The 24,324-nt window shown below is 40.6% G+C and overlaps 2 protein-coding genes across 2 annotated transcripts; both read left to right on the top strand.

Moving 5' to 3' along the window:
• The first annotated feature begins 494 nt into the window (after window positions 1–494).
• prmt5 (protein arginine methyltransferase 5) lies at window positions 495–10,014 on the top strand. Its single transcript, XM_038718739.1, has 16 exons — window positions 495–653; window positions 993–1,111; window positions 2,643–2,728; window positions 2,929–3,063; window positions 3,166–3,278; window positions 3,398–3,447; window positions 3,557–3,720; window positions 3,803–3,964; window positions 4,066–4,143; window positions 7,427–7,485; window positions 7,710–7,832; window positions 8,235–8,410; window positions 8,591–8,794; window positions 8,901–9,011; window positions 9,101–9,165; window positions 9,278–10,014. Exons 1-16 carry the CDS (start codon window positions 556–558, stop codon window positions 9,428–9,430), a joined length of 1,896 nt encoding a protein of 631 aa, XP_038574667.1. The 5' UTR covers window positions 495–555; the 3' UTR covers window positions 9,431–10,014.
• Window positions 10,015–11,521: 1,507 nt separating this feature from the next.
• slc7a8b (solute carrier family 7 member 8b) lies at window positions 11,522–23,502 on the top strand. Its single transcript, XM_038718738.1, is given in 14 exon segments — window positions 11,522–11,641; window positions 13,353–13,533; window positions 13,535–13,577; window positions 15,424–15,628; window positions 16,583–16,734; window positions 18,190–18,315; window positions 19,384–19,537; window positions 20,114–20,237; window positions 20,553–20,621; window positions 20,623–20,657; window positions 21,148–21,244; window positions 21,350–21,499; window positions 21,929–22,106; window positions 22,572–23,502. Coding segments are annotated over 14 exon segments (1,698 nt in total). The 5' UTR covers window positions 11,522–11,591; the 3' UTR covers window positions 22,706–23,502.
• Window positions 23,503–24,324: the final 822 nt, after the last annotated feature.

Below are 24,324 nucleotides of genomic sequence, written 5' to 3'. Positions count from 1 at the left end.
CCTTTTCTGCAAACCCTATGTTTTGCTGAGTGACCGAGTCATCTTGCCAGTTGTTTGCAAGTTCATACACATCACACTATTTTGAATGTGTTGTTAAAGGAAGCTACCAACAGCAGGGTTTTCATTTTCTGTCAAACTTTCCATACTGTTGCTCTGTCTTAAATATGGTCCAGTGACAATTACAAAGTAGCAATAGAGGGACTTAAGTAATAATTCATCTGATGGAATACCAATAAATTAAATGACTTTACGCTAAGTTAATTTATCTAAGAGCAAAAAATTTATTTGTCTGGCATAACATTTCTGAAACAGAGCCTAAAAAAACGTTGACACGAAAACATCAACTGTTGAGTTAAAAAATCATGAACTGAAGAATGTAGATGCAGGATTATCGCGGTAATTTACGAGATATGCAACTGAATTACTTGCGATGCCATTTTGGGTCTAAACTATCTTGCCGCCCAATAGCCATGCACGTCCTTGCAGATCCAAGATGGCGTCAGTTTCCTCGTAAGCCATGATGCTCCTAGTCAATCCATCCATTCGGCTAAAATCATGGCGTCTGCCAGCACGGGGAGCAGAGTGTCCTGCGGGAGAGATTTGAATTGTGTGCCGGAGGTAGCCGACACGTTAGCTGCGGTCGCCAAACTTGGGTGAGGAGAGTGCTGCACAGTGCGAGTAGTTTTTTTAGTAGAAATGAGCTCACGAGAGGGCGCGCTGGTGTGCTAGCATAATATGAGTGCGTGGGTTTGCTAGCATGTCAGTGCCTGATGCTTGCTAAGCTAGCCGGTGAATGACCAACACGTGCCCAATCTCAAAGATGCTTGACACTGGATAGTATTTATTATAACTCGTGTAGGCTGTTCTGTTAGAAATTTTGTGAGATGGCTGGGGGATTGTTAAGTAAACAGGTTTGCGTTTCACCTCTGCTTGACATTATGAATCATATAGATGTTTAAATGATGTGCTTTCTTTCTTTCCCTGTTGTGCAGGTTTGACTTCCTGTGCATGCCCCTGTTCCACTCGAGGTTCAAGAGAGAGTTTGAGTTGGAGCCCGCTAAATCCAGAGCCGGTGCTCAGACCCGATCAGACCTGCTGCTGTGTGGAAGAGGTCAGTGTTTCTAGACCTCTCGTCCTTTATCACGTCAGGCTTCGTCAACGTCAACTTTTACTAAATTCCAAACCTGGTCGCAACATGCCTGTTGTCATTATGTTTTATCATATTTAAACTCACTTAAGCACCTTGCTATACAATGCATAAAATTACCTACTTGCACAATTATTCAGTGTATTACTGTGCACTATCATCATTATATTGTGTACATTACTCTAATACATATTAATATGGTATGGTCTTTCTTTTAGGGTCAATTTCTATTCTCAGAATAAATTCTCTTCTTTTTCATTTCAGACATTTTAATATATTTGTAAAATGTATTATTCGACATATCGGACTTTTGTTAGGGATAGAAGTCTGGACTTATTTTGAATGTTTTCCCTGGTGTTTGTTTACACAGTCCATCTACCTTTAGGTGATGGCAGGCGTTAAATGTCTGATGTTGAGTACATCAGAAAATAGAACTGCAAAGCTAGACAATTGAATCATATGATATGATTAAGCAGTTCACGAAGCTGAAAAAGTATTATATATATTATATATATTAGGCCTGGGCGATATGGGCAAAAATGTTATCACAATAACATTTTTTATATCATTCCATATTTATAGTTATACCGATAAATATCAAATCATCATCATTTAAACTATTATGTATGGTCACAACATGACAAGCACTTGATGCCAAAGCGGATCTCTGGCAATGTAACAGTGGATAAGTAACAAGCGTTTGGTGTGAGAGACCTAGGTTCGATCCCCACTGTGACATATTCACCAATGTGTCCCTGAGCAAGACACTTAACCCCTAGTTGCTCCAGAGGCGTGTGACCTCTGACATATATAGCAATTGTAAGTCGCTTTGGATTAAAGCTTTTGTCCTGTGTCTAAACTTTAATACTATTTGATAAGTTGATGAAGTGGTATCTGTCAATGTTATATTTTATATTGCTGTTGCTCTGCTTGCACCTGGACGTTTTGCAATGGTGAGCCACCATAACTTAAACTCATGTCGCCACACTGTTAGTAGCAACTCTAATGCTCTTACCAAATACAAAATGATTCACGCTGCCTACTGGATTCAGTGCAAAAGTTCAACTAAAATGAACAACAACTGCGGTGTAATTTCAAATCCAAAAAGAGTAAAATATTACACTAAATTAGTGTTAAGGTATCAACACTCCAAAAAGAGTTAAAGTAACACTCTGTGGTGTGGTGGACCCATGTAGACAACTCTGACAGTGTTAATGTGGGTATACTGATTTTACTGTGTTTGTTTATGTATGACTTGGCTGCTGTGACACTGGCATTAATTAATTACAATGTCTCTCAGCGCTAACACAAACAGTTGACACATCAGATTTAGTATATAGGTAAAATGTTAGCGTAAGCCTTTTTTTCCCACACTATAGGGCCAGTGAAACAGATGGATGTTATCACTGAGAGCTTAAATGACTCCCGGGATTGACAAGAAATGCTGATATGTTGATTAATGCTTTTTCTTAACTCTCTGTAATGCTTTGTCTAGACTGGAATACTCTTATTGTTGGAAAGCTCTCACCATGGATCGACGCAGATTCAGAAATCGAGACAGAACGCAGAAACTCAGAGGCTGTAAGTTCCTCGCTTTGGACCATTTCTTTGACATAGACTTCCTTTGAGGTTGTTGTGGATGTTGTTACTGGAGAGAGTTTTATCTTAAGACTTTGTAGCATGAGTGAACTTATCTTGTCCAGTCTCTCCTGTCTGCTACTCTGAATCCTGTCTCCTTGTGTCATCCCACCACGCTCATCATTCTTTTTCCTTCTCTCCAGGCTCTGGCGCAGGAGCTAAACTTCTCAGCCTATCTGGGCCTGCCTGTCTTTATGGTCCCTCTAAAGGGCCCTCATAATGCCAATCTAGCCCGTGTGCTGCTAAACCACATCCACACTGGACACCACACCTCAAATGTAAGACACACAGCATTAAGGAATACTCAGCATGCATGTGAAGAAGTCAGACAGACACCTAAATTCTTCCATTAACTGCTGTCGTCCTCTGTGTCTGATTAGTTCTGGATACGTGTCCCGCTGATGGCTTCAGAGGACATGCGGGAAGATCTGATTGAAAATGAACCAAGCACTTACGTTGATGACACAAGTGTTGATGAGAAGACCTGGAGCTGGTTAGTTTTACGCCAGTCCACTTCCTGAGCAGTCTGGTGCTGTCTGCATGCTAAAACAGTTGTCATTGATTTCCTTGAAATTCTGGACTCATTTTGTTTACTTGCCTCTGCTTCTTTAGGTGGCACTCATTTAGAACCCTTTGTGATTACAACAAGAGGATCTGTCTTGGTGAGAGAGAACACTGTGAAGCGACAGCCTGGGGCAAAGTCAGTGCATTAAGAAATAATCATGGCCGTGTCTGCTACTGAAAATGCACTTTTGTTTTGTATTCCTGAAGCTATTGAAGTTGGAGCAGACATGCCTTCAGACGCTGTGATTGATAAGTGGCTCGGGGAACCCATCAAGGCAGCCATACTCCCCACCAGCATCTTCCTAACTAATAAGAAAGGCTTCCCTGTTCTGTCAAAAGCCCATCAGCGGATAATCTTTTCTCTTTTCAAGGTATGACTCCACAGATTCAACTAAAATTAATCACCAGCCAAATGCGGAAGTGTTGTTTTATTAAAGCAATCTGTTTTCTTAGTTGGAGGCCCAGTTCGTCTTCACAGGAACCAGTCGCCACACTGAAAAGGACTTCAGATCCTACCTGCAGTACCTGGAGTACCTCAACCAGAACCGGCCTGCACCCAATGCCTACGAGCTCTTCGCCAAGGGCTATGAAGACTATCTGCAGTCTCCCCTGCAGGTAACGAAGTGCTCAAGTTTGTTCCATAATATAGATATGTTATCTTTTTTTACCTTTTGACGATAAAAACAGAATGTATTTCTTTCCCTTCCTCCCTTTAGCCACTCATGGACAACCTGGAGTCCCAGACATATGAAGTATTTGAGAAGGATCCTATTAAATATTCCCAGTACCAACAGGTAAGACCATCAGACACGTCTGTAACTGCACTAGAAAGGTGTTAAATGGCTATGTGACCTTGTTCTTAGTTGTCTACCTCACAAACAGATATGCTTAGGGTTAAGGATTTTTTTTAATATAGTAGTTATTCAGTTTCAATTAAGTTTTATTTATATAGCGCCAAATCACAACAGAGAGGGGGGCAGAGAGAGAGGGATGGAAGGCAGTCTACACAATATACACAAAGAGGTACAGGTAGTAAAGGTGATGTTGCTATAGATTAAATGAAAAATGGTACAGATATTTATAGTAGTGTTAATGATAATAATCGTAAATATAAAAATAAATAAGGGACGCGAAAGCACAAGACTACCGGAAAGGGGAGAAGTCGAGTTAGTAACATGCAATAATGGGATGAGGTTGCATACAGAGGGAAAGAAAGTAGAGGAGAGAGGAGCTCAATGCATCATGGGAAGTCCCCCGGCAGTCTAGGCCTATAGCAGCATAACTAAGGGATGGTTCAGGACTCACCTGAGCCAGCCCTAACTATAAGCTTTATCAAAGAGGAAAGTCTTAAGCCTACTCTTAAATGTGGAGATGGTGTCTGCCTCCTGAACCCAAACTGGAACCTGGTTCCACAGGAGAGGAGCTTGATAGCTGAACGCTCTGGCTCCTAGTCTACTTTTGGAGACTCTAGGAACCACAGGTGCATTCTGGGAGCGCAGTGCTCTGGTGGGGTAGTAAGGTACTATGAGCTCTTTAAGATAAGATGGTGCCTGACCATTAAGAGCTTTGTAGGTAAGAAGAATGATTTTAAATTCTATTCTGGATTTTACTGGAAGCCAATGCAGAGAAGCTAAAACAGGAGAAATGTGATCTCTTTTCCTGGTTCCTGTCAGAACACGTGCTGCAGCTTCTGGATCAGCTGAAGAGTCTTAATGGACTTTTTCAAGCAGCCTGATAATAAGGAATTGCAGTAATCCAGCCTAGAAGTAACAAATGCATGGACTAGTTTTTCTGCATCATTTTTAGACAGGATGTTCCTGATTTTTGCAATATTACGTAGGTGAAAAAAGGCGGTTCTTGAAATTTGCTTAACGTGAGACTTAAACGACATTCCTCACAGTGGTGCTGGAGGCCAGGGCGATGCCATCAAGGGAAACTATATCTTTAGATAATGTGTCACAGAGGTGCTTGGGCCCCAGAACAATAACTTCAGTTTTATGAGTTTAACATTAGAAAATTACAGGTCATCCAGGTTTTAACATCCTGAAGGTTTAGCTAACTGATTAGTTTCATCTGGCTTGATTGATAGATATAACTGAGTATCATCTGCATAACAATGAAAGCTTATGGAATAATTCCTGATAATATTGCCTAAAGGAAGCATATATAAAGTGAAGAGGATTGGTCCGAGGACAGATCCTTGAGGAACTCCATGACTAACTTTGGCATGCATGGAGGACTCATCGTTAACATGTACAAACTGAAATCGATCTGATACGGTTCCTTGAATGCCAACTTCTTTAAGCAACCTAGTCGGGATGGGGTCTAAGAGGCAGGTTGATGGTTTAGATGAAGAAATTATTGAAGTTAGTTGGTAAAGATTTAGGGAAGCAAAGCAGTCTAAACATATATCTGGTTTTACAGCTGTTTCTAAGGTTCCTGAGTTTAGAGATAAGTCGGTGCCAGTTAAGGGCAGGTCTTTGTGAATTTTGTTTCTAATAGTTAGAATTTTATCATTAAAGAAGCTCATGAAGTCGTAACTACTGAGAGCTATGGGAATACTTGGCTCAATTTTCTTTTTTAGAGGGGCTAGTCGAGTGTCATTCGCAGCGAGTCTGCATCACTATCAACAAGATCATCGACTTGGGAGGGACTGAAATTAGCATAGGAGTCCTCCGTTACTTTGTGATCTTATAATGAATTTAGAGCTGATGGAATCGCATCCTTAAATTTAGCTACAGCACTATCAGACAGACATCTTGTATAGAAATTTTTGCCCAGTGGTGTGTAGTTCAGCAATACAAACTCAAGTTATCAAACAGTGGTCAGATAAAGAGGGATTCTGTGGGAACAATATTAAAAGTTTAATTTCAATACCATATACCAGAACAAGGTCGAGGGTGTGGTTAAAACAGTGAGTTGGTTCATGAACACTCTGAGAGAAGCCAATGGAATCTAAAAGAGGGATAAACGCAGTACTGAAGCTGTCATTCTCAACGTCCACATAAAATAATAAAATCCTCTACAATAATAATTTTGTCCGTTTTAAGGACTAAAGTTAACAAAAACTCTGCAAATTCAGATAAGAATTTAGAGTACGGACCAGGTGCTCGGTACAGTATAACAAAAAGAATTAGCTGCAGTGGTTTCCAACTTGGATGTGAAAGACTACGAACAAGGCTTTCAAATGAGTTATAATTTAGTTCAGGTTTAGAGCTGATTAGTAGGCTAGAGTCGAAGATAGCTGCAACTCTACCTCCTCGGCCTGTGCCTCGAGGAATTTGAGTATTAATATGACTGGGAGGGTGGATTCATTTAGGCTAACACATTCTCCATCACCCAGCCAGGTTTCAGTAAGACAAAATAAATCAATATCATAATCTGATATTAGTTCATTTACTAGTACACCTTTAGAAGAGAGAGATCTGATGTTTGAGTCCACATTTAATTTTCCTATTCATTTGCACTACTGCTCTTGTGGTTTTAATTTTTATGAGGTTTTTATGCACAACTCCTCTTCTATTTACCTTTGACTTAAATAATTTCAGTGGTCGGGGGGCAGACACCGTCACTATAAGGTTTTCACTAAGTAACTCCTGAAATGGAGGAGCAGAGAAGTGTGTTAGACTGCGACTCTGACTCCTGGTCTCCACTCTGGGTTGTCATGGATTTGGTCCACTAATAAACTTGGCCAGATTTCTAGAAATGAGAGCTGCTGTTAGTCACCCACAAACCCCAAAGTCAGCAGTTTAAAGCAGTTACAGGATAAAGTTAATTTAAACTCACTGTGTGGCCTACTGAAAAGTCTTTATTTAAAGAAGATCTACTGGTTTGATAGCAGACTCAGGACAAATACAAATGGCAGCGTAGCTATAGTAGTTTTCTTACCCATTCTTACTCTGAGCTTACTTTAAAATATTTCATCTGCTGTTTGTACAGACAGGACAGATTTTGTAGCTCTTGCAGACCACTGATATGTCTATTTTTGTGTGAAATTAGGGGTTAGATGAGCTGTATTTAGTCTGTAAGAGGTTGACACAACATACTGATACTCCTGCTTTGTCTTTGTGTTTACAGGCTGTGTATAAATGTCTGCTTGACAGAGTTCCAGAGGAGCAGAAAGACACAAACGTTCAGTGAGTAGCTCCACATATCTAAAAAACAAACAATGACAATGGCACCCAACACTCTGTACCCCTGATAAAGCACCATATAATACAGGGTAACGTTCTTGGAAAAAATACTGACGTGTTACAACTCCAGTTAGTGTTGGGAATATACCGCTGTATCCCCTGGTAGAGATTTGCATGGAGCAGTGATCGCAGCAACCTAAAACATTATGTCTCTTTCTTTGTCACAGGGTGTTGATGGTGTTGGGAGCAGGGAGGGGTCCCCTGGTCAATGCCTCCCTGCGTGCTGCCAGACAGGCAGACAGGAAGCTCAAGGTTTATGCTGTGGAGAAAAATCCCAATGCTGTAATCACGTGAGTTAAATACTAATGTCAATTCCTAAGTCTCTGCCGAGGGGGTCAAAATATTCACAGACCTATGCAGTTAAACTTTTATCATTGGCCCACAATGTTTCATGAAGTTTCAAGCCTGTCTTGTTAGTGCATCCTGGTGTGATCAGATAATGAAAGTAGTACTGAAAAGTAAAGTAGTTGTGGAAGATTGATGGCTCTCCGGCTACCCAATATGACCAAATAGAAAATCAAACATCCCTTGCAGGGAGATATTGCAGAGTTCCACTGCTGCATGGTGATAACCCATTATGAGTGTTTTAACGTGATTGTATATCAATGTGTGAAGTGGAGCTTAGATATTTTAAATGCTCGTGTTATTGATTCCATGCAAAAAAACATTTCGACTGGTCCACACTTGTTCAGGCTGGAGAACTGGCGCTTTGAGGAGTGGGGTGATCAGGTGACGGTGGTGTCATGTGACATGCGGGACTGGGCAGCACCTGAGAAAGCCGACATCATTGTCAGCGAGCTGCTTGGATCATTTGGTGACAATGAACTTTCCCCTGAGTGCTTGGATGGAGCGCAGCACTTTCTCAAAGGTACTTTCTTTGTCTTTTTTTTTTAAAGAATCATCTATGTACTGCATGTAGACACTGTAGCTGCAGTCACTGGATGCACATGTGGAAAGCATTTGTCATCCTCCAGTAGCTTCCATGCTTCCTTTCATCTCAAATCACTTTCTCTTTCCCCTTTTCCTTGTCTTGTCACATCACTCTCAGATGATGGCGTGAGCATCCCCTGTTCCTACACGTCCTTCCTGGCTCCCCTGTCCTCCTCCAAGCTTTACAACGAAGTGCGGGGGTGCCGGGAACGTGACAAGGACCCAGAGTGCCATTTTGAGACTCCCTATGTAGTGCGCCTCCATAACTTCCACCAGTTGGCTGACCCTAAACCGTGCTTCACCTTCTCACACCCTACAACAGGTAGACACACACACCCTAAACTCATATTGTATGCCAAGGAACGAGTACACTATACCCTTAAAAGATGTATTTTAATATGTTGACCGCTCTTTGTTTCTTCTTTCAGATATGAACAATAATCGGTATCAGTGCCTCAGATTCTCTGTGGGTTGTAACTCTGTGCTCCATGGTTTTGCTGGCTACTTTGAAACAACTCTGTACAAAGATGTCACACTCAGTAAGTCATCTTTATAAAGGGGAAGTCTCATTGTGATAAAACTAGACCTAAATATTAATGTTTGTGTTGTGTGTGTGTGTTTGTGGCAGGTATAAAACCAGATACACATTCACCTGGAATGTTCTCCTGGTTCCCCATCCTCTTCCCCCTCAAAGTAAGTTACACAGTCAATACTCAATAAAAATCCTTTGTCTTCTAAATTTAACAGTATACATCACTGTGTTCACGTATTAATCCTACCTTCTTCAAATTCTTCCTTCCAATAGCAACCCATCTCCATATCCCGGGACGATGACGTGACGGTGCGATTCTGGCGCTGCAACAATGGGAAGAAAGTGTGGTATGAATGGGCTGTGACCGAGCCCTCCTGCTCTGCCATCCACAATCCAGCTGGACGCTCCTACACTATCGGCCTGTGAAGATGACACGTCAGCACATCCATCAACAGAAATACACACACACACGTTTCTGTACGACTTGGTGGAAGTTAAAGTGCAGGTGGCCTGGCTCTTTTTATACACACAGTTAAAACCTGGGCTCGTGGTGCAAAACCCTTCAGATGCGGTCTAGGTTTTAAAATGACCAGTAGTAGCTACCTTTTAAGCCGGCAATGAAAAAGTTGATTGGAAAAATGTTTCTGAGAATTCTGTCTCAGCAGGCATGGACGTCACCTGTACACAAAATGTATTGTTGCTGTGGGATTGGCTGATTCAGATAAGATCACTTCACCCCCGGTTTATTTTTAAGGTCTTTGTTTCTTCCTACTGTTCAAAACTGACATTGCAATCGTACACACTCAGTCCAACAGGACCTTTGCCTTATCAAACACACATTCCATACCGATACATACATGATGAAATGCCCTTCTCCTCAACACAAGAGGGTCAGAGGAATGTTATGCTGTACAGGTCACCATATTGTTCGGGGGGCTGTCTCTTCACACTGTTGTCATTTTGTTTATGTATGTTTGAACAATGTCAATAAATACAACATGTTCTCCATATGCTCTGCTCTTTGTTTAGTGCCACCATGCGTTGCATGTTTTTGGGATCAGATTTAATGTCAGTATAAAAGTTAGTGACTGATTGTAGAATGATGGTAGGAGCATTGTTAAAAGATGTGTCCAGTAGATGTCACCCTCAGGTAACAATCTAAAGTAGTCAATATTGCTAGTATTCTCCATTTGGTCTAAACCAGTGGTTCTCCAACTTCTTTCTGTCATGCCCCCCTTCAAAAGAAAGTGGCCCCTCAAACTGGGGGCCACTGTCTGTAGGCCAATAGAGCTACAAATGGAAGGTGTATGGTTTAAATTTATTTTAATGCAAGGGGAAATTCATTCACCCAGGAGCCTATGTCCTTCATTAGAACAGACATACCTGTCACATGTAACAAAACCGACTCATCAATCTAAACACAATGCATTGTGTTTCTGCATCAGTGCAACTGTTAAAATCAATTCAGCTCACAGACACTACAAAAGCACTTAAATATGCTCTTCAGTCACAGCCGACAGATAGTGACCCTGCTCCATATGACGTAATGACAGCATGAGAATCTCAGGAGCCCAACACACTCCCCTTCCTGACACTCATCTTAGTCTGTACTACTCATTTTCCGTGTCTGACTTACATTACCCTTCCTTGACTGTACACGTGTAGGACCACAAACACGCCCAGTCTGGTCTTATCATGTTGCAGACATGTTGTTTGTGCATATCTTTGTTGTTGTAGTTGCTTAAGACTGAAGCACACAACTCGGGCCAAAAGAGGATTTTTAAATATTTTGCCGGTTCTAACAAAATTATCATGATTTTGACAATTGCCATAAATTGAAACTAATGCAGCCAGTATAATAATCCATGTAAGATGATTTTATGCACGGTTTTAAGCATTTCATAGACAAGTTTCATTGTTTGTGTTTTGGTTGACATGTTGAGAAGGAGAACAGTAGTCACCCACAACTGCAAAGATGTCACCATAAAGGCCAAAACTTTTGTGGTTCTTGATGTAAATATTGCAAAGATACAGGAGTTCAGGTGACTAGAGGACATGTACTGCCTACAACCAATCCAATATACATCATTATCACTTAAACCACTCTCAGTTTAAGATCTAAAAAACGGTTATAATTTGACGTGATTTTGAAAATTGGTGGCTTACTGAATGTTCATTTGGCAATATCAATAGGGCCTATATATAATAATTGTATTTATTATATATAGCCTTCTTTATGGACCCTCATTAGAAATATGCAGTATTTTGGACACTATAATGCGTTTGTAAATTAAGTAGTCCTACATCTTTTAATTTAGTCAAGACTTCCATTATGATAATTGTTTATTTAGGGCAATTTTTAAAATTAAGCGTTGCATTGAAGCTGGTGTGTTAGGAGGTGCTGTGGCGGATTCTTCAGTTTTAACAATAGGAACTACAACCATAGGGCGGGGCCTGAGACGTGTTGACAATTTGGGCTAAGCTGATTGGTTGAAAATAACCAGCGTTTCTATTTATCGGGGCTGTCAGCTGGAAGTCTTCTACTATCCCGACCGGCAGCAATAACGCTGAAAATGAAGTCCGCCACATGAGTGGGAGCTTTCAGGTAGTTTTCAAGTCACCGCAGCTGCCGAAGAGGTGGGTCAGCACTTCTTTACGAGTTACTCGCTTGAGGCTTATGCAGCCAAACAAAGAGCGTGAGGTTAACGTTGGTGCTGATGGGTTAATTGCAAATTACAGCAGTCTTGTTGATTATGGGCTACAGGAAAAAACTCCGGTTGGTCCTGCAATGTGTCCTGCAATGTGTTATAGGCCATGCTATATGTTAAACGATAAATTTGAACATAGACCTTGTTTTAATAAACACATTTAAATGATGTCAAAGTATGTTTGTGGCCATGCACCTTCCCGATACAGTGGCTGCGCATCGCTTTGCACTGAATTATTAATGCTGGGTTTCTAATTTTAGCACTTCTGTAGCCTAGCCAACTAAAAATGGAAACCTCTGCCATCGGCATTTTTGCCATCTAATAGCCCGAAGGAAAGTCATAGAGAAATGATTCAGCAACTGTGTCCGGGAATAATGTTTGCAGAGTCGTTTAACTTTATTAAAACAATTTATTAATTTACCTTTAATACTTGTATCCTATGTTATGTATGTACAGTATCTCACAAAAGTGAGTACCCCTCACATTTCTGTAAATTTGATTATCTTTTCTTGTGACAACACTGAAGAAATTACACTTTGCCACAATGTAAAGTAGTGAGTGTATAGCTTGTGTAACAGTGTAAATTTGCTGTTCCTCAAAATAACACATCACCCAGTCATTAATGTCTAAACCGCTGGCAACAAAAGTGGGCCCTAAGTCCCATTATTTTCCAGCACTGCCTTAACCTTCTTGGACATGGAGTTCACCAGAGCTTCACAGGTTGCCACTGGAGTCCTCTTCCACTCCTCCATAACATCACGGAGCTGGTGGATGTTAAAGACCTTGCGCTCCTCCACCTTCTGTTTGAGGATGCCCCACAGATGCTCAATAGGGTTTAGGTCTGGAGACATACTTGGCCAGTCCATCAGCTTTACCCTCAGCTTCTTTAGCAAGGCAGTGGTCGTCTTGGAGTCGTTATCATGTTGGAATACTACCCTGCAGCTCTGTCTCTGAAGAGAGGGGATCATGCTCTGCTTCAGTATGTCACGGTACATGTTGGCATTGATGGTTCCCTCAATGAACTGTAGCTCCCCAGTGCTGGTAGCACTCATGCAGCTCCAGACCATGACACTCCAACCACCATGCTTGACTATAGGCAAGACACACTTGTCTTTGTAGTTCACACCTCAGACCTTGTAACGCTAACGAGTCACATGACATCGGGAAGGGAAAATGGCTAACTGGACCCGATTTGGACATTTTCACTTAGGAGTGTACTCACTTTTGTTGCCAGCGGTTTAGAAATGAATGGCTGTGTGATGTGTTATTTTGAGGGGACAGCAAATTTACACTGTTATTCACTACTTTCGATTGTAGCAAAGTGTCATTTACATTTATTCATTTAGCTGAGGCTTTTATCCAAAGCAACTTACAATTGCTATGTCGCGCACCTCTAGAGCAACTAGGGGTTAAGTGTCTTGCTCAGGGACACATTGGTGGATGGGTCACAGTGGGGAATTGAACCCGGATCTCTCACACCGAACGCATGTGGATTATTCATTGCTCCACCACCAACATTTCTTCAGTGTTGTCACAAGAAAAGATATAATTAAATATTTACAAAAATGTGAGGGGTGTACTAACTTTTGTGAGATACTGTATGTATGTATGTATGTATGTATGTATGTATATATTTATAGGCTGAGAAGGAGGCGCTGTCCCAGTCTCCTGAACCACGTAAGAGGGGGACACGCTGGGAAGGGCTTCAGGATGACCGAGGGTCCGAGGAAGCGCAGCGGAAGCGGGGCCAGTCAGTCAGAGCCCCCAGACTCCAAGTCGGAAGTGGGGAAGGATGCAGGAGGAAGCTCCGGGGTGGCTTTGAAAAAAGCAGATTGGCCTAGGCAGCGCATGTGGCATCATAATCGGTAAGTAGGCTATACATGATCTGGGGAAAGTCCCTTCACACGTTAACTGTATTGGAAATAAAGCACATCCACCTCAGTCACTAACATCAGCTTTTAGAATCAATTTCATATGACAGTTGAGTTGGTTATTTTATGTATCATCAGTAAGCTCTCATTGTTGGCTTGAATGATTAGAGTTGCAAATTAATTTGCTTTACACTTCAGCTTAAACTTAAAAGACCCCTGTCAACAGCAAACAACAACAATAAATCTTACTTTTTTCACTTGGACTTCATTACAGATATTTAACATTTCTAATTTGGAGTAATAAGGTCTAAATGTAGATCCCAGCCACCTATGTAATATTTGCCAATTTTAAGCTGCATGTTGAATATTATTTTAATGATGTAATTGACTATTCTTCCTTTTGCATGTATAAAGACAATGTAGATGAATTAGAAATAAAGCAATTCACATTCCACTGTTAAGTGGTTGAGCCTTACTGACTGAAGTCTCTCCCTCGTTCTCTCTGTCATGATTGCGGGACACCCTCTGTGCACTCCCAGCATCATTCATCTTTTCACGGGCACTTTCATGTTTCCACGGAATCGCTAGCTGCCACAAAACCTGCTCAGTCCCTGCATATCCTCCCACACATGCAAAGAAAAAAAAAAAAAAGGGCGGTCAATAAAAAGCAATCCCACTAATGGGTGTCTACCATTGTTGAGACTGCATTTACCATCACCATCTGAATCATGTTTGGAGCGTGGTCGCTGCACCACTGGCTGTACTCATTTTCTGTGTTGGCCCCAGTATGAAGTGGGTGGACAAACTCATTACCAACCGGTCGAGGAAGATGGCCACCGACCCTGAGCCATGGTTCTGCTTGAGTTTCCTTGCCTCTGTCGCTTGGTCACGTCTTGGTGGGAATGGTTGGGTTTCTGTAAATAACATCAGAGTATGGTCTAGACTTGTTCTTTTCATGAAAAGCGCTATGAGATAATGTTGTGATTTGGCGCTATATAAATAAAAATTGAATTAATCACAACACTTTGCCACTTTAAGTGCAGCCTTTTTGTCAGTGTTGCATAATAGCTTTTAGTCACCAGCAAGTGACAACTGATGTTCTGCTGTATTTGCCTTCAGGCTTGTATTTGTTTCCTGCTGGTCCCGAGAGTCACACAGAGTAGATGAACTCATTCTGCCATCTCTTTATGCATTAAAAAAGAGAGTCAACATTTTGCCACTATAATTGTCTCTTTTGGTACCACTGTATCAGCCTTGCGCTATACTTTCAACCACTTATCAGATGTCAGAAGCAAAATACAACAAATTCTTTCTGGACTAGTCCCACATGAAGCAAAATTAATCAAGCCCAACAGGCTAAAGTTAATTCTGTATTACAGGAAATGTGGCATAATGTGACAGGAAATTGTCTACCCTTTTCTTTTTATTTCATTTTAGCACAAATAAAACGTACAAAACAAGACGGGGAATAAATCTACAAAAATGAAGGATAGAATTTAATCAACAGTGGTCGAAATGATGCTACAACACTTTCGAGCACAAAACAATAAACAATATAATTGTATCATTATACTGAAAATCAAGAGAGAAATAAGAAAATAAACAAAACATCAGGAAAACAGAGGCAGAGCACAACGGAGCAAAGTAAGACATTAAAAAGCAAGGTATAGATGTATACAATTTGATTCGCTTTTTCTATTTTTTTTCCATAGATTTCATCAAGTAATTTATTTGTGCGTATTTAAAAGGTAACATTTATAGGCCAGAGCATCCAACCCTTTTTCTGATTTGTTTCTTAATTTGTGCTCTGTTGTCCGTTTTGTTTTTTTAACTCATTCAGGCAACATCATCGGATCAGGGATTTTTGTGAGTCCTAAGGGGGTCCTGGAGAACTCTAGCTCAGTGGGTGTGGCCATCATTGTGTGGGTTACCACTGGAATTATCACAGCCATTGGTGCTCTCTGCTATGCTGAGTTGGGCGTGACCATCCCCAAGTCAGGGGGAGACTACTCCTATGTCAAAGATATCTTTGGAGGACTGGCTGGGTGAGAACAAATGCTATTTGTGTGACTATCAGGCTAAGATTAAAAAAGTCCCCTATATGTTGGATTTAAATATCAGATTTTGATGACTCTAGAGTAGCCGGTACTGAAATGGAAATCAAACCTTAAGTGAGTCTTCTGAAATAAAGAATTCAATCCTGACATGTTAAGTGTTTTATTCTTTCAAAGTGTCAGACAGACATACAGAGTGCAAACAGTCTGCAGAGTGTAAGACAAAGAGCCAGTGAAGAAACAAGTGACTTTGATATTATTCAGCTATCTTAGGGAGGAAGGACCTGAGATGAAGGCCTATCAAGGACTCTCCAATGAGCGTCTTTCCCATAGGAAACTTCACCTAGCTGCAACATAATAAAATGATACTAATCAGGCATGCAGGGTGAAACAGTAAAATATACTGTGAAATGATCCCAGTTAACTCTGTACCAATGTTAACTGGGATCATCTCATTTTGCTGCAAACAAAAACTTCATGTTGTACATTTCTACATAAAAGGGCTTTAACAGGTGTTTGTAGTTACATGGGTTTCTGTACTCTGTAAATTGTGTTCCAACCCCGTATAGTTCATGTGATATTCTGTCACATGATGCATAAAAGCAGTCTAAAAAATCCATACAAAGCAAGGTTACAGCAATTTTGTAGTTAATTAATATTTATAGTACGACCCCACAACCATGCTCATCGTATAATTAAAGCCTCTCGTAATGTAGTTTTGTATTCCCAGCATCCCAGAATGTCTCTGACCCAGTTCGGTTAATTTCTCTTGTCTTTAACAACATTGCTCCAGTGCATTACTACAATGCACTTAGCTAATATGCTCAATTGTCATTACAATTTGCTGTAATGAGGGCTAGGTGTGCGTGTGCGTGTGCGTGTGTGTGTGTGTGACACAAGTCTGTTGCCACAGCTCATTAACCTCCTGCTTTTGTTGTCCCTCAGCTTTCTGCGTCTGTGGATTGCGGTGTTGGTCATCTACCCCACTAACCAGGCTGTGATTGCTCTCACCTTCTCAAACTACATCTTGCAGCCCCTCTTCCCCTCCTGCCTCCCCCCAGAGAATGGCCTACGCCTGATGGCCGCTGTCTGCCTGCGTGAGTCATAAAATAAAACTGAAGATGAAATGGCTTTTTAGAGGTCAGTGCATTCACAGATACAGATCATGAAGCGGCACAAGAATGATTTCAGGCATGGTGAATTTAAGGCTCATTTCCTTTAGTCTTTTTTTCTTCCATTGTTTTTATACCCCGTGGCAAAGAAAGACCCTCTACTATGTCAAATATACACTTATAGGCAGATTTAATTGTTGGTGCACGTGTGTTGGAGACGGTGAACTAAAAACTGCTTGGTTCTGCAGCGAATACACACCAAATGCAGCACTCAAGCATACTACACAACATGTAAAAATCTGTTGTAATATCTTTAGTGTCTGTGGAGGAACTTTGTCAAGCCTGAAAGAGGAACTCAAGTGAGATCGTTTTGCGTAATCTGGGCTTGAGCTTGATGACAAGCTTGGTACAAATGCCTGCGTTACAAACTGGAGGCATGGACATTGAAATGACAGCCATGAGCCCACAGGAGTTGCTGGCCTTGAAATATTAGAACTGAATGTACCAGGCAGTGAGGGTCTAGTAAAAGATGCTGCAATGTTGTGATCCAGTCTGTCAGTTGGTTTCTGCAGGTTTCTCTTATTTGTTTCTTAAACCCAGTTGTTGTTTTGGTTTTTTTAGGGGTGAATGTAAAAAGTTGCACTTAGGCCAAGCAACATTTGGACTAGTTTCACATGATTTCAGAATTCACACAATTGTCAGAATACAAATACTGCCCTTGTTGCCGCCTTGCTGTGAGAAGGTCTGCACCCAACCTAAATTTAGAAATGTTCTATTTTGCGGCCATTAATCTCCTGCAGTGATTCCCATTTGGGACCTCCTGAACACTGGTTTATCACATATCCCTATTCTAACCAGAAAACAAGCTTTTCTGTTCAGTGTGACATTTTCATTGCTCACTCCTGACAAGTCATCCTAAAAGACCTAAAGGTTCTCTGTATGTATTAGATTATAATATGAAAAGGCGAAACAAATATTTTCACGGTGGGGGAAAAACGAATATCCACATGATGTGTGTAATGCGACTATGCATCCAGTCGTCGTACTCACGTTTTCAACTGATTCTGACTAAAAAGGAGATCCTATATTATTAAATGTGTATTCTTTGTGAATTAACAAATGCATGTCTTCAAATAATAAATAAATAATAATAATTTTAAACATTTTTTGTTGTTGTTGTTGCAATAATTGTATGTATTAAGCTATAAAACTAGTAAAAAATGTTTTTCTTAATTTAGAAAAATCTAAATTTAAATGACATAAAATCCATTTCCTTTGCAACTTTATGCAAATGGGTACAGACTCAAATATTATTTCATTTTTGGCATTCATTTTAGAAAGCTTTGTATTTGTAGGAACGTACAGTGGAACGGGACAATAGTGACACTAACACGTAGGCCCACAGACATCATTCTAACATTCTCTGGCTGTACTTTTTAGTGTTGCTGACGTGGGTGAACTGCCATAGTGTGCGCTGGGCCACATGTGTCCAAGATGTCTTCACCGCTGGCAAGCTTTTGGCCTTGGGCCTCATCATAATCATGGGTGTCGTCCAAATATGCAAAGGTAGTATTTGCTGTCTCTCTCTTGCCTTCATGCAATGTTTCTGTCTCTTTCATTTTGTCAGTTCTTTTACTTTCTTGCTGTCCACATCTCTCTCCCATGTTTTTATATTTTTTTGCCTATTTGAAGTGAAGTAGTGTCTGCTCAGATTGCATATATCTGAGTTGTGAGCAGCTCAACCAGAGACTGATGTTCCCCTCTCAGTGTTTTACTTTGAATAGGATTTAATGATCTGAAGAGGTAAAACTAATGTTTCACAATGTAGTTTTTCTCATTTCTTGTTAACCATCTGACGACGCCTCCATTTTCCTGACCTCCAATTGTCACAGTCTCGGATGCCACAATAGGGGGAAAAACTGGTCTTGAAGCTGCAACGTTTTAGCTGCCATCACATTATAATCCCCTTGTGCCTCTCATGGGATTTGTGATCCCAACCGCAAAGAGGGATTACAGTCCCTCATAGCTCTTCATCCTACTCATAATCCACACACACACACACACACACACACACACACACACACACACACACACACACACACACACACACACACACACACACACACACACACACACACACACACACACACACACACACTCTCTGCTAGACCCAGCGAACAGATTCATGTGACTCGGCCTCCTCATATCCCACTTTGTGTGGCAATACGTGTCTGATTGTGCAGACCTTTTAATGTGATTTGGTGATGATTATTGCTGAGACGATTTGAAAATACGTTGTGGGCTAAATTATAAAACTGTTAAACAGGGAATGCACCATCAATAAGATTTTTGCATAATTAGATGGAGGATAAATACCAAAAAAAAACACAAGACCATTCAATATGTCTTTCATGACCAGAAAGATGTTGTACACGAAATATATAATGACTCATTTTAGACCGCTGCATCTGCAGTCAAAGAGCAGCAATTAACTGTGTATTACATGCAATAACGTTAAGTTAAAGACCTGTAACAGCATTGTGTCTTGTGTCTGGTGCCCTCTGCTGCTTAGACGATGGTGGTGAAAAGCGGTTCACATAAAGTTGGAAAGATTTTTGTTATTTTGGTTCACAGGTCACTATTACTGGTTGGAGCCAGCACACTCCTTTGAGACCTTCCAAGACTATGATGTTGGTCTGATAGCTCTGTCCTTCCTACAAGGCTCCTTTGCTTACGGAGGCTGGAACTTCCTCAACTATGTCACAGAGGAGTTGGTTGACCCATACAGGTAACATGTGCACATTTGCACAAATATCATAATACATTAACTGATTTGAAAAGGATTGTGTAAGATTAACAAACTCAAATGGGCGTATAAAGACTCTCGACAAAGAAAAAGGAATTAAACAGTGATAAGTTAAGATTTATCAATAGAGAAAGGAAAAAAGTTATGAAGCACATCACCGCAACATAACTGAAACCGCAAGAAGGAAAAAAAAAACAATGATTTGCCTGAATTTAACATTTGTGAGAAAGGAAGATTGTGCATGTATATGATGGTACTTATTCAACAGCAGAGATCCCCAGTATCTGATGGACAATTTACCAAATTGTTCTTAATCTTGCAAGATGCAAATGATTTACACGTCTAAAATGATTTACTGAATTTGTTTGAAAAAATCAATTGTTATTGGTACTAAACACATCAGACACACACACACACGTACATAAAAAATACATTTTTATCTAATTCAGTAAGTGCCTCAGAAATGGTTGGTAGCGTTTTTCTGTAGGAAAATTGGACGTCAGTCATAGAAATTGTTATTGTGCCTTGAATCGCAGACTTGTTTTTTTATTCTCTCAGGAATCTACCACGCGCAATCTTCATCTCTATCCCTGTGGTCACCTTTGTTTACGTGTTTGCCAATGTGGCCTACATCACAGCCATGAGCCCACAGGAGCTGCTGGCCTCAAATGCAGTGGCAGTGGTGAGAAAACAGACCCACAAAACTAAAATCTGTGTGTGTGGTTGGTTGGTTGGTTTGCATGGAGTAGTTAGAAGCTTATCAGAGTTGGAATCACTTTGAAATAGAGTTGTTGCATTGCCCAGCAGCCTTTTAGAGTAGCCGCACTCTGACGCATGCTCATCATTGTAGCGTAACACTTAGTGTGTCACCCTTTTGCACTCCATTTTGAAATGTCCTGATAAGTCACTGTTGCTGTTTAAATATATTTTCAACTGTCTACTTGTTTTCTCCTCCCATCTATTCTCTCTCTCTCTCTACTCCTAATATTTCTCCCAGACATTTGGAGAGAAATTGCTAGGAGTAATGTCATGGATCATGCCTATCTCTGTGGCGCTCTCCACCTTCGGGGGGGGTCAATGGCTCCCTCTTCACGTCGTCGCGGTCAGTTTGTTATCGTCCGTCCCCATCCTCCTTTTCTTCTCATTTCAGCTTCTGTGGGTTTTTAGTTGACTCCAATGCTGATATTTGAGTCCATGCCTGTAGATATACATGGATAAACTGGAGAAGCAGGGTGAAAATGAGAAGCTTAACAGGAATAAAATGCATCAGCAGTGTTACTGCTCATCTCTAAGGGCCTCAAACTGGATGTCAGAATGTAGGGAAAAGGCCTGAATAAAACGTTTTAAACACGTTTGACTCTGCTAAGATAATCCCACTTGACCAAAAACACAGTGAGCCAATTGTACTCCTGTTTTGGTCCATCTTTCACCCTGCAATTTTCACTTCTGCAGCCTGTCTCTGCTCTGGGGCTTCCATAATCACCTGAACTGTGTCTATGTGTTTTTTTTCCTGAGCTGATCTCTGCACACGGTAAGCGAGCACCAGCTGGCCCTGCTCTCATGACTAAAGTGTCTTCGCTTCTGTCTCTCAGGCTGTTTTTCGCCGGAGCGAGGGAAGGCCATCTCCCACGTCTGCTGGCCATGATTCACGTCACACGCTGCACTCCTATCCCAGCCTTAGCGTTCACTGTGAGACCCGTCCCACTAAACAGAATATTTACTGTTTCTGTTTTATTCTTACTCTATCCTCTCCTTGTGTAGAAATGATGCCTTCTCCTCTCTCACCCTTCTTAGTTGATCTCCACTCTGCTGATGTTGTTCACCAGTGACATTTACACCCTCATAAACTACGTGGGATTCATCAACTACCTCTTCTATGGCGTCACTGTCGCCGGGCAGATTGTGCTGCGCGTCAAAGAGCCCGACATGTATCGGCCCATCAAGGTAAAAAACATCACGTGGAATTTTGGGTCTCAATGTTCAGAAAATTGTGATTGCTGTAACATAATAGCAACACTTAAGTTTGAAACAAACTTACTGTTTTCTATAAACACTGCACAATACATGGCTTATTGGATGTTGCGCTATTTATACAGGCTCCACAGATCACTTTTTGGCCAAACGTCTACCTAATTCTGGTAGAACTTTGATTTTTAAGCAACAATGCATCATAATGACTCTGCAGTGATGAGAGAAAGGTATCTATGTGCCACAGAAATTATTAAATATATATTAAAATGTATAATAGTTTTTTGTGACCACATGTGACCTTATATTTTTACTTTTAACTACTTTACATTGCATTTTAAGCCAGCATGCAGAAGTGTGCTGACAGGATATTGACGTTTTACAACACTGTCCCTCATCCTTCAGGTGAGCCTGGTATGGCCAGTGATCTACCTGCTGTTCTGGGCCTTCCTGCTGGTCTTTTCCCTCTACTCTGAGCCAGTGGTCTGCGGTATTGGCCTGGCCATTATGATGACAGGTGTCCCTGTATATTTCCTGGGAGTCTACTGGGAAAACAAGCCACAGTGTTTTGATATTGTGATTGGTAAGGCAGCATCCCGGTCTTGACATATTTTATCTATGTTGAAAATGTTATTTAAACTCTAAGGTGCCCGCAAATGTGAGTCTGTGCACTCCAAAGTGAGCTGTAGTGTGGTTCATTATTAAATGCAGGAGCTACCAGGGGTTGAGTTTTGGCTGTAATTGTCAGATTTAAAGGTGACCCTGCTTCACCCTGCAATTTGAATCCTAAAGAAAATATGATGCAACTAAAGTCTTTTTCACACAGGTCAAAATAATAGGAAATGTACAACAGGTGGTGTTGTATCTCTTGAAAGTCAAGGTACAGCATTCATAAAAGTTAACCCAGTTTGATACAGAACAGAAATAAAAGGGTGAAGGGAATATTAATTAGGGTAAATGCTAACAAGTGTCTCAGAAATGTCCATGTATGAACCATTTAACTCTAATATACAAATGATTTCCCTACTCTCTTCCCAACTGTATCCAGGTAAAATGACTCATATGTGCCAAAAGCTCTGTTTGGTGGTCTACCCAGTCTTCGAGGAGAACCTGGAACCTAATGGGCCTCAAAAGAAAGATGGAGATGGGGAAGATGGAAAAAGCTCTCAAATGGCTAATTGAATTGCATAAACATGCATTGACATTGCCTCACACTTCTGCTCAGTGAAGACACCCAGAAAGATAAGCATTCATATTCACTTGTTCTACAACACTGGACTTTCTTGCTCTGTTTTTGACTGGCCTTAATCCTGACCACAATTGTTTCAGTGTATGTTCTGGGAACAGGTGTTTGAGATGAAATATTACTTACTTGAAAGTCTGTCTTTTTTTCCACATTAGAATTTAAACCTTTTGTCCTTTTCCTGTATTGTACTGTTTGTTTGTTATTCTAGGAGGCAGTGGAAAAATATTTTAACATGCAAGTTGTATGTATTGTTCAAGCTCTGTGTGTTTTTTGTTTGTTTGTTTTTCTATTATCACCTTACTGTATTAACACTAAAATGAAAATTTCAAGATGGTTTAATGGTTTTTATTCTCATCTCAACATCTTAATGTGCCAAATTGTATTTATAACACAATGTAATTTCTTTTTGTTCCTGGCAGTATGTGATTGTGATCAGGACAGTGATATTTTGAAATGTAACTTTTTTTTTTTTTTTTTTCAATTACATTTCAACAAGCAACTTTTCCTTTGGACACCAAGGCGCACTACCACAGGCGGGACTGGCCACAGCGGTCAGAGTTCTCTGTAGGGAGAAACAAGGGAGCTCAACTGGGAGCCACTGGTGGCCCCTCAGAAGGTGATGCCACCACTGCTCATCATATTTGGCCTTATGAAACAGTTTGTCAGAGCTTTACCTTCAAGTCTTCTTCCCTGAGGTGTTCATTTGGATTCAATACATATTAATTTGCATATAGATGTGGTGGTGGTTGTTTTGTTTTTTTTCTGACTTCATGTGAGTGAAAATAGGTGAATTTCAAAATATCACTGTCCAGGTCAAAAAAGCAAAGTTTGTGGAACATAATAGTCATTTTCTACACTTTTGAGGCATAAGCAATTAGGAAATAAACTAACCAGGAACAAAAATTCTTACATGGTGTATTTCAAAATGTTCACATTTGAATACATACAGAGAAGGCATGCTTTAGAGAGAGCAAATGTTTATTTTTCCTTGCACATAGATTATCACTATGGTGAGTTCATACTGGCTGATTGCATTATAATATTTTTATTTTAATATGAAGCTTTTCCTATATTGTCCACATGCATGAATAGGTCATAGCAGTTGTATAATCTCCCATCATTGAACACAAAACACATGATAGAAAATTAAATATTGCTTAAAATGTTCCCACATTGCACTAGGCTACTTAACTTTAAAATATCAGATTCAATTTTCCCTGGTATTTTTGTCACCTGAATTATGTTTTTGACACACTGGGATGCCCAGATGTCTTCAGTGTCTCTTACTGTGTTGAATTGTGCTGCATACACTGCAGTGCTGCTGGTTTTGTGCTGCCTGCTGCACCTCCTCATCAATGTTTCATCCACCTGTTGAACACCTGACGTAGTAGAGGCACGCACAATGAGCGATCAAATTGCGGAAGCCATGGGCGGCTATGACAAGCCTAGATGGGTCAAGATGTCACATCACCCTAAATAAGACGGGAAACTGGATGGATTTGCCTTCAAAATAAAATGCTTAAATAATAAATCATTTTATCATTATATTTATTAT

This window comes from Micropterus salmoides, unplaced genomic scaffold, assembly GCF_014851395.1.
Source record: "Micropterus salmoides isolate LMB-PRFRI ecotype aquatic unplaced genomic scaffold, ASM1485139v1 Ms_hic_scaffold_14, whole genome shotgun sequence".
Taxonomy (NCBI): domain Eukaryota; kingdom Metazoa; phylum Chordata; class Actinopteri; order Centrarchiformes; family Centrarchidae; genus Micropterus; species Micropterus salmoides.
The sequence above is the reverse complement of the archived record's forward strand: the minus strand, read 5'-3'. Positions and strand labels throughout refer to the sequence as shown.